Source organism: Leptosomus discolor, chromosome 3, assembly GCF_034619465.1.
Source record: "Leptosomus discolor isolate bLepDis1 chromosome 3, bLepDis1.hap2, whole genome shotgun sequence".
Lineage (NCBI taxonomy): Eukaryota > Metazoa > Chordata > Aves > Leptosomiformes > Leptosomidae > Leptosomus > Leptosomus discolor.
Window position 1 is genome coordinate 16,559,179 of NC_141393.1, and position 11,089 is coordinate 16,570,267.

General features: G+C 42.2%; 1 protein-coding gene across 10 annotated transcripts in view; it reads right to left on the reverse strand.

Moving 5' to 3' along the window:
• PAPOLA (poly(A) polymerase alpha) overlaps positions 1 to 8,485 on the reverse strand; it is a 45,667-nt gene extending 37,182 nt beyond the window's left edge. For all 10 annotated transcript variants that reach the window (XM_086463225.1, XM_086463223.1, XM_086463221.1 and 7 more), the window contains exon 1: positions 8,477 to 8,485. In XM_086463225.1, coding sequence (XP_086319351.1) covers positions 8,477 to 8,484 — 8 coding nt within the window. In that variant the 5' untranslated portion in view covers position 8,485. The remainder of the gene's footprint in view (positions 1 to 8,476) is intronic.
• Positions 8,486 to 11,089: the final 2,604 nt, after the last annotated feature.

An 11,089-nucleotide genomic window follows, 5' to 3' on the forward strand; every position in this document is an offset into this window, starting at 1 on the left:
AAGCTTAAATTAATCAACCTTTCAAAGACAAGCAAAAACACGATCTCTCATCAAAATGAGATCATAGAGACCATCTGTGGCTGGCCCAGCCCTAACCCACAACAGATAATATTTTGACATTGCTTCCTTCATCTAAGAAGTTTTAATCACCTAATAAAAAATTTGGTAGCAGCTGAACAACTCACAAAGACCTTAGGACTTTATGTGTGAATGAACACATTTTTAAAAACAGCTGATCAGATCAATTATATAAAATAGTAATTCAAATTAAGGACAAAGGAATCCACTAAAAAAATTTTTCTCTTTAAAAAAATAACATTGGAATGTCAACATTCTACTACAAATAATAGCTTCAGCCACTTAGTTGCAACTAAAAAAAAAGCAGTTGGAAAACAAGAGGTCTCAATGCATAAACGTCCTTTGGCATTATGAGTATTTTTACTTACACCACAAAGCAAGTAGTTAAATTTGAAGTATAATTTCTCTCCTTTTGCCAACTGTTAATTTGAAAAAATAAATCTGCTTTTTAATTTCAGATTTTGCAGTTTAATTTTACAAGTTTTTAAAGCAGTAATATAAGACAATCAATATTTTAGTTTTGCATAACAATTTCCTCGTGGTCTGGTTGTAATTTTCACCCATCCATAACTAGAAACTGTATCCAATCCAACAGACCCTAGACTTCATCGAAAGGGCTGGCAAAACACAGCCTGGCAGATGCTGTTCCTAGGTTTCAAAAGAAGACTCAATGTCACTCAGACCCAGATTCTGTGAAGCAGACTCCCAAAGTCAGTAATGCTGACAGAGCCCTCTGTCTTCCACCTGCTTCTAAGGGCCACGCTTCACCAATTCGAGCTAATAATGTAAAAATAACCCTTCACCTTGCCCCAAAATTACAATACATAAAAACCAACCAAACATCAGATCGCCTCTCTGATCTGGTTTTCAGCATAACCCTGGCAATGCAACGTGCAGTTGTGTCTTCACAGAACAGCACATTGACACGACTTAAACCAGTATTATCTCCAACTCCTACAGGGCCATCAGAGCATGGTCACTGGGCACAGAACAAGCTTTGAAACTGTTCACTAAAGTGACAGCTTTAAACACAGAATCACAGAACATTAGGGGTTGGAAGGGACCTTGAAAGATCATCTAGTCCAACGCCCCTGCCAGTGCAGGACCACCTAGAGCAGATGACACAGGAAACAACCTATTAAAGCAACCACCTGATATACGTCTTTGTGAATTACAGTTACAGGTTTTACAGTTACTGCTTTTATATTCATACATTTTATAAGAATGAAATAAGGACAGAAGTTGCCAGTGGCACAGGCAGGACCTTCCTACATGAATGTGTTTGAAAGACTGAGGAATTAAGAACACTGTCACTGGGATGGTATGTAACAACTCTCTACACATCTGCCTCCTAGAAGATTTTCCAACTCCAGAAGATACAGCGAAGCTTACATTTTAACATCTATCAGTATTGAAGAGAATGTAAGTTACTTCCAGCTAAAAACATTCAAATTGAAGCTCAACTGTTTACACCTGCTGAAGTTAGGGCTATTCTAAGGCTTCTGTAGCACACCAAAAGATATCATAAAAGTGTCTTTGTAAAAATGACAGGAAAAAAATGGTATTTAGCAACAAAGTTTGTTATACTTACATAAGTATGCAATAAACTAACTAGTGCTAGGTAACTCACATTCATTCATTTAAATCACTATCATGAAAGTTACTACAAAACAACCAAGTAAATGTATATCCTCCCACCACCCCCTACCTCCCACAACCCCAAAAAATTTCAAATAAAGCATTTGCTAGCTGTTTTTTAAGTGAAAAGAAAATTATCAGAAATAAACTTTAACAATAAGTGCTCATTTTTCCAACTTTGATGCTGTATTTACATGTTACATTTTAACCAGAAAGTCCCAACGATCAACACTCGTAGACTTATCTTTTGTTTTTTCCTAAAACCATGAATATTGCACTCCAATACCTTCCCTCTTGAAAAGGCGCATGGACATTTTAGTTTTTCCTGTGACATGTCATGATGTATCACTTTTGGAATCCTTTAAACTACAAAATTTATTCAAAGAGAAAGGGCAGGTAAGTATCAATGCTAACCTCCCACCTGAGAGGATTAGGGAAGTAAGGCAGGGGGGTGGTGTGTGTCAATACCTTGATGGCATGTCAAATCTGCTAGTCACTGAAGTTAAGCATTAACACAAATCAAAGAGTATTAAACAGCAAGAGAAAGTCCCATTTGAGCTACTCAACCTTGACAATAGCACAGGCAGATCTGGCAGACTTTGTCAAGGACTGACACTCAACTCAAAGCATACTTCAAGCTTGCTTTTTTTTTTAAAAAAAAAAAAAAAGGCAAAGCTTTTCTTTCTAACATCACAAAGAAATTTAAGATCTGGCTTGGGGCTTTTTTGTTTATTTGTTTCCAGTCAACCGCATATACACATGAAGATCTTGCTCTTGTTCTGTGACGAATATGACCTACCTGTCTATAGCACAAATATAACGTTGAAGAAAATGATGTAAAGTTAATTTTAACATGCTATTGTTGTTGCTCTAATTTGACCTGAATTTTTGAAGAGCATATGCTGACAGTTTAAACTATCTGCAAATTGGGCAACAGCTACAGTGGTTTAATTCTAAAGTGTTATGATCCAATATTTCATATTCAAATACGAATTCATCTCCTCTGAGAAACACACATGCACTTTTTCCCCATATAAAAACACAAATACACACAAAGTTCCAGTCTGTACTAAGCTGACAGCAGCACAGCTAAATGACTTCTACTTCAAAACCCGAAGTTTTGGTAGGCAGTTTCTTCTTATATCATTATCAATAACTATGGAATTAAAAAAAAAAAAAAGCAGACTCTGGTAATATGGCCTCTGCTAAAACCATTTTACAGCAGAATGCAGAAGTGGAAGGGAAAAAAAAGCTTGTAAGAGGCTTTACAGTTTCCAGAGCTGTACACCTTTAAACTCCTTCAACTACACATTGTCCTAAGGTAGAGGGGGGCAAGTTTGTGAGCTAAGGGAAAACACTTTCCAATGCATCTTTTAAAGATAAGGTTACACCCAGAACAGCATCCACATAAACTTAAAACAGACTTAGAGCAAACAGAGGTGTATCTGTGTAACACTGCCCCATACATAACTAAGAGTTAGATACAAATTCGAAGTACTGTACTATTGTTTTCTTTTACAACACTGGAACCTTTCCCCATCCTGAGAAGAAACAAGAATCCTGTCACAAACTTCTTTTTCAAGCATGCTTTGTATTTAACCCCCCCACTCCCACTGGAAAACCCCTGTCATTCTAAGCACCTTTTCCTCTTCGCTCCTTGTATTCAACCTCAGTTTTACTGGTAATATTTTTATCATGTTATCCAAGTTAAGATTTTATGCTTCTTCATACAAAAAAAATATAGTTGCAATCAGCACCACATTATCTAAATACCATACTCCTGACATTTGGGATGCTTCACAGAAATAAAAGACAACACAACGAAATCCTAAAATCAGATGCTGTAATATTTAACAAATTGTAACAGTCTGAATCTCATGTAAGTTTAAAAATTCACCTCTGGTCCACCCTGAAATAGATCTTAACCACCTAACTTATGTACCTGTGTGCCAAGTGCATGCAAAAATCTCTTCCAGCTTTTGGCCATCAAGCCTTGCTTTTGCTAGAAGCCATATCCCTTTCATATATCACTAAACCTCAGATGAGGATTAAGTTTCTCCAGACAGATATGCACAGTAAGGCCAGCACTGGTAAAGCACTAGAAACCGTGGGCTGTTTCTAAAACAGTGCCAACAACCCACAGAACGTTAACTTTAAACTTCTAACTTCAGTCAGGATCTTTGGATCATTCAGCCTTGCCTCCAGATACCAATGAAATACATGATTTAAGGACTCTCAATGACTAGCCTCTCTTCTCTTTGCCTCTACTGATTATCACAGTAAAATTCAGTCTTTCTTATTTACTGATGTAAGACACTCAAGTCAGATTCCTGAAGTAATACTGGTCATCACGCCATCTGGTCAATCAGTTGGAGCTGAATTCACAAAATTGAAGCTTGACTACATCAGATCTCAAAGGAAGTGTTTTGAGGGGGTTTGTTTGCTTCTTTTAAAGTCTTTTCCTGCAAGGGCTGACTTCGGAAATTTCAGATTAAAGTTTCTGGCTTAATGGTTATGCCATCACTCCATGTAAAAATCTCAGAAATCTAGGCAGGAAATCTCAATGAAGTCTGTGCAAATCAGTTACCAGGGAGTATCGGTTTTAAATGGTTAAGACATTCCAGCTGTTCTTCCTAAACAGAAGTTTTAATATCAAGCAGAAAATTGCTGGACCACTTAGACCACGAATTAAGTTTTCAACACTCAGTACGAGATGTTCAAGATACCCAAAACAAGTTTGAACGTGCGTATTGGAGCAATGACAGGCAACAGACCTATGGAAGAAGAAAGTCACCTGTGGCAAAAGAAAGAACATTGATACACATTCTGCTAACTTTTGACTCAATCCCGAGTTCTCTCTGGCTCTTTCATTTGTGCAGAAGAACAGTGAAGGCAGCATGTCCAAACATCCACCCATCCAGAGCATTCTCACTAACAACATTTCAGAAGAAGTTTCTCAAGTTTAAACTAAAGAAATTTCTATTGAACTCTGCAGGCAGCACTTGAACCAAAAGTGAGGTTTATTGCTATTCTGGAGACAAAAAACTCCAGAGGTAGCAACTTAAGAAATTCAGTAAGGCTGAATCAAAAGATATTAGGAAGTAGCAAACCAAGAATTAGGAATCCCATGAAATGTTTCACTGTAAGAAATTAATTTGTCTCAGCAGTGAAATCTGCTCAACCCAAATTAACTGGGTTTCCAAGTTCTGTGCAGTACCTCCACATTAGCAGCTGCTATAAACTCAGACTTTTTTGTAGTGACATTAGAAGACTGAAAGCTACTGCAAAGCCACATATACTTGTCATCCAGTTCCTCTGTACTACATCTAACAAATTAATCCTCAGTATAGATTTTTATATTAATTTCTTCTTGGTTAATAAAGCTGTCACTTGAAATTAAGGCAACTGTTCCTCTAAAGTAGGTCCTGTGCTTTGCAAAGTTAGGAATAATTTAATTCCTTCCCTGACAGTCTGTAAAAACCCGAGCGTGCTCTGTTCAGAAATACACTATTTATCCACTCCCAATCAGTACAAGTATAGCATTGTACTTCTGGCATACAAGTTGACAGTCACTAATTAAAAGTCAAGAAAACAATGACTTTGTGTACGGCTAAAGCAAAGTTCAGTGGAAAAAAATATAAAAAGTCTAAAAGCCTTACTGCAGAAGTGAGAGTAAGCTTGACTGTCTACAATAAAGGCTAAAAAAAAAATAATTAATGACATTCCAAAACTCTAATATGGAAGTTACCAATACCAACAACAGTTAAAGTTTATAGCACTTATGGCACATTTAAGTGTTCAGCTATATGACCCAACGCACTTTTCCACTTCTGGCCAAAACCAAAAAAAAAAAGTCTTTTGCAATAGTTGCAGTGCATACAGAAGTTGAGCAAAGAAGCTCCAAGACCAACAGTATCAGTGGCTTAACAAGAAACAGACTCACGGTCCTCTTTCTTTATTCAGAGGGTCAGAAAGGCCCACGTTACACAAAAACACTACATCATCAATTCACATAAGCATAGCTACTGCTTCGCTGGGTCAGAAGCAGCCTTTCTGCCTAAAACCCAGCCCTAACAAAACATCTGAACAGCTCAGTGAACTTCATTTCTCCCTAGCATCTTACATTTCAGATAATGCACAGAAACATTCTGTACCTAAACTAAAACTTTAATTCACTAAAATGTATCTTCATAATAGTAGAAATATTCACCCTTGTTTCTAATCAGGTTTTTTTTAACAATTGGAATTTAAAGGGTTTTTCCCTTATGCAGCTGCAATCTCTTCACACAAGAGATTAACAAGAATCATAAAAAGGCACCTAAGTTCCTAGGATAAACATAGGGTTTTTTAAACATTAAAAGGCTTTTGCAAGTGCCAGCTATGAGCATCACCAGAATCTGAGTTTGATCTCTAACTACTGTTGTGCCCTGTAAATAAATAAATTGCTTGGTTTATAGTTTTGTACCATACAGTCAAGAGAAATACACACATACACACAGTGCAGTGTCAACAATGCTGTATACCTCTTGAGAGGTCTGAACGAATGTTTTCCAAGTAAAAAGTGATGACAATCTGGTTGTATGGGAGATCAGCTCTGACTAGCCCTGTCAATTGTAAACAAAACCCTGAACAATGAAGTTTAAAGGATTTCTTGAAAGGTCGGGGGTGGGGGAGAGTATTTTGTTTGTCATCTTGAAAGTCTGGCAGTAACATAGGGTTGTTCTACTCTCACTCAAAAATATTATTATCCAAAAGCAAGAAAGCATCAACTGGAAAGAATTATACAGAAAAGAAACTTCATAAGCTCGCCTTTTTTTTCCCTCTAAACCTAAGTCAGAGGTATCACTTCATCAACTCAAGAATTAACATCACTAGCATTGCAACTTACTAGCATTACAATGTTTGCTTTGAAGTCTCGACTGAATAATACAAAGTCAGTCATTCCAAACATACAAATAACAGAACAAATGCAGAATCCGAGAAAGCTTTGCTTTTCCTAACCAAAATAAACCCCCTGTATTAGTGATGTTGCCAACTAATGTTTACACTGAAAAGAGGAATCTATCAGTGCAAACATGCAACCATTTAAGAGTTTCTAGTCAAAGTATCATAAACACCTACATTAAGAAAAATGATCAAGTCATTCCAAACTTGTCAAAGTTGACGAACACTATTATTACAACTCACAGAAGCAGCTCAAATAAGCATTTGGAATTTATGTAGTCACTACAAAATAAACTAAGAATGAAAGAAGGTAGAATAAACACCCTCCCATTTTCCTGAGGCCAAAAAGCCTGGCCAACTTCAAAGCTGGTTTCTGGTAATTTTTCAGTACCATAATGAACATGTGCAAAACTTATCTATAAAGACATTGCAGCCTTATTATACAAGCATTAGAAACTACATGGCATAACCATTTTCCTTTCTGCATTCACCCACTGTCTTTTTCCTCCCATAAGCTCCTGCAGTTAAGTTTGTCTCATGTTATCTAACCCACGACTAACTTAACAGTATTTTAGACTGAACAAAACAAGCACAACAGGCAAGCATGGTTATTCTTCACACGAAGTTTATACACTTAAAACGATAATGAATAATCCCAAATAATAACAGTGAAACAATAGTGAATAATCCCAAATTCTTTTTATTTCTCCTTCAATAGAAAAAAAAAAAAAAAGGGGGCTTAGCATATAAACATGCCTTCCTCTTATCAGCCACTTGACCACCTACCCATCGCTGGTTCCCTCAACTTACATAGGATAATAAAATACTAACATTATGGACTACGGAACTGAGAAGCAGGAAGTTTTGTTGTCTCAACCCGGAGCCCTCAAAAACGTCAGCGAGGAAAAAAAAAAAAAAAGGGAAAAAAAAGCAGGTGGTGGTGTGAAGAAAATCGGCGAAAAAAACGGGGACGAAATTATGTCCTACTTCGTTATTCACGACTACCAGCAGGGTTACAGCACGGCAGCCGCAAAGCACAAGGCCCACTTTCTCAGTGAGAAAGCCCCCCCGACCCCCGGCGGCGGAACGGCGGGCAGCGGCGGAGGCGGGCAGGGCCCACCGCTGCCGGCCAGGGGGCGCTGCCTGGGCCGCAGCGCGGCGCCCCCCCCGCGGCTCGGCACCCCGGGGCCACCCAGGGCCGGGTAGGTGGCAAGGACAGCGGGCTCGGCTCGGGTCGCCTGTTGGAAGCGGCGCCTGCGTCCCTCCTGCCCCCGGAACGAGGAAAAACCGTTCGCGCGGCCGCTGGAGGATGGACTTTGCCGGGACTCTTGCGAGAAAAAGAGCTTCGTCTTTCGTGGCCGTGGCGAGAAATGGATAAATATGCGGCACTTGGCCACTTCACGTGGCCTGACTCAACGGTGGGTCGAAGAGGGCCGCCGCAGACATCCGCCCCGCGGCCGCCCGGCCCCTCACGCTTGCCACTATGAAATCGCGAGGAAGAAGAGGACACCACCACCTTAAAAAGCCACATCAGCATCTCCTTCGGGACTTACAGCGATGGCGGGGGGGGGGGGGGGGGAAGAAGGCAAGCAATCGGCTCCTCGCGGGCTAGGCGGAGAGCGGCGGATCCGCGGCCCCTCACACTGCGGCACCGGAAGAGCCCAGGACCGGCGGGGGGACAGGCAAGGGGGGGAAGGGCGAGAGCCAGCAGAAAGGGCCCGGGCGGGCAGGGAGCATGGGGCGCTGCGAGGAGAGCGCCGAGTAAGGGCCGGCAAAACACAGGCCTTTAAGACACCCCGCGAGCTTTCCAACTTACAACGGCATCGTCTCTCCGGCCCCTCCTCCTCCTCCTCCGCCGCCGCCGCCACCACCACCGCGTCGTCTCCCTCTCCCTCCTCCTCTTCTTTTTCTTCGTCCTCCACCACCACTGTCGCCTCTGGACCGGTCACTCGCCCCGCCAAGAAGCGGGAATCGTGACCATGGTACGGGCCGGGGTCAGGCCTTAGAGAGAGGAGAAAGCCGTTCGCTAGGCCCGGCCGCCGCCGCTTCACTTTCCTCTTCCCCTCCGGCCTTCTAACATGGCGCCCAGACGCTACCACAGCAACCTCCTAGCCCGGGGGGAGCCTGACGCAGCGGCGCGGCCACCCCCGCATGCCGTGCACGCTAGCTCACCCGCGCATGCTCAGGAGGCGGTGAGGCCGAAAGGCATCCTGGGGTTTGTAGTTCCTACGGTGGAGCGAGCCGGAGTTTGAAAACAAAGCGCTAACGGCTGCGAGGCGGCGCATGCGCGCGGCCAGGCGAGGCGGCACCTGGCTCTGGCGCTGCCGGGTTCGTGCCGGGCGAAGCCGGAGGCTACCGGAGCGCCGGGGCGGGGCGGGGCGGGGCTGGGCCGGGCCGGGCCGGGCCGGGCGGGGGGGACGTGGCTCGGAACCGTCGCGCCGCGCCGTCGGGAAGGGTTCGACGCAACTGACGGTGTGCCTGCACACCGGAGGGTGCCGAACGAGAGGGAGCGCGGCCTCGAATTGCCACGGGGCCTAGCGCGGAAGGAGCGCCCTCGCGTTACCCCAACCAGCCGCCCAAAGGGTCTTGAAATCGCTGCTCCCGCGGCCGGGCTGTTGCATGAATCACCGGATTTGGGATGTTAGAAGTGTGTGTATGTGTGTTTTGAGGCTCGTAACCATAGAAACCTCACCAGGTGGTTACATTTTAAAAACTAGAGAAACTTGAAACCTGCTAGGCACCTGTGATGCTGCTTGGAAATCCCCTTACTCTTCCCATCTTGATTTGAATATCAAGAATTCTAATTGGTTGGATATTAGTAGGAGAGACTAATGATTATTTTGGGAAGATAAGTCTCAAATGGAATAAATGATCAAATGTAAAATAAAATTTGTATTGCCAATGCTGCTAGCCTACCCCTCTAAAGTCCCAGACCTAAGGTGTTTATTAACCAATAATCTATTAATGGTTAGAAACAAGGATAATGTGTTATTGTCCAAAATGTCCGTAAGACAGGATTTATTATGGTACTCATTGTGTATAGTCTTTGAATCGTGACCAAAGCAGGTATGAGCCAAGAGCCTATGAGCTAAGGACATGTTCCTTGACCAAACATGGTCAATTTGAGGAGCAGTCGAGACCTCCAACTCATGGACCACCTACCCAGATTATACCACCTAATCAAAAGGGAACAATGGAAGACTACCACTGAGGCTGCGTGCTAATTTGCATCAGAAGTGAGAAAAGAAGAACCAATCATCAAGAAAATGATAATTAATATGCATTTTATAGACTGAATATGTATGAATTTAATATATAGATATGTGTTGATTGCAACGTGCAGGTGGACATTTTTGGGAAGGATTCCATGTCCCCGATGCGCATCGACTTACCTGACTTTGTGTAGACAAGTTTTTCTTACCTTACTGCAGATCTGCAGCACGACCAGCTAGTGGCTGCATGCGGGGAGCGCTGGGGAGTGGGGCGGCGGCAGCAGGCGCTGTTCTTCGCCTGGGGGGTGAAGGCGCCCCGGCCGCCACTGAGAGCCCCTCGGAAGACTCGGCGGGGTTTGCCATCGGCTCACGGGGGCCGACTGGTCCCTGCTCTGTTCCTCTGAAAAATGAAGGGGTTTGGTTCACAGCTAGTTCTGTGCCTGTCTTTTGTTCATACCTGCTTGCATTGGGCTTATATTTTTTTTTATGCCCCACACAGAACAAAAACATCCTTTTCTAATAATTGTTTTTAAAGCTCTGCCTGTAATAGACTGCGTAAATTTCAGAAGATTTTAAAGAAAAAAAAATGGCACTCTTTACAGATCAGCTCAAAGCTTTATTCTTAGAAAAGTAAATGTATTACAGCAACTCTACACAACTCTCCTTTTTCTTCGTGTCCTGTTTTCATCTTTACACTGAGAAACAATTCTCAAACTAAAACTTTCTCTAAAATTACTGGTTATTTCATCTTCAACTGCCTCGCATAACTTGTGACTGGCAGCACACAGGAATTTTAGATCCCAAAGATATCTGTTTCTTTAGAGTATGAGAGGATGGTTCTGAACTCTGTTGCTGGTTAGCGTCACTGGCTTGCCTGTGTGACTGTGTGAAAAAGACTGTTTCTCTATAAAAATATTAATATATCTGAATAAGAACATTCGGCATTAATACATCTAAAATTCTAATAGCAAAAGTGATAAAATACATGTAAAATGTTTCTATATCGCCATTCTTTCAGTTCTTCCTCTTTCCCCCTTCTCCCAAACAGTCCTTGCTTTCTGTTTTGACAAAATCCTGTATTTGTTTTACACCAAGTATGCTAGCAGTTTCAGCTTGGTCAGCATAGATATTGACAGTTTCTGTGAGAGGTGTAAGAAGTAAATAAAAAAGGGAACAACGGCCACGTGATGGAAAATCTAGGTTCCTCAAGAACCTAT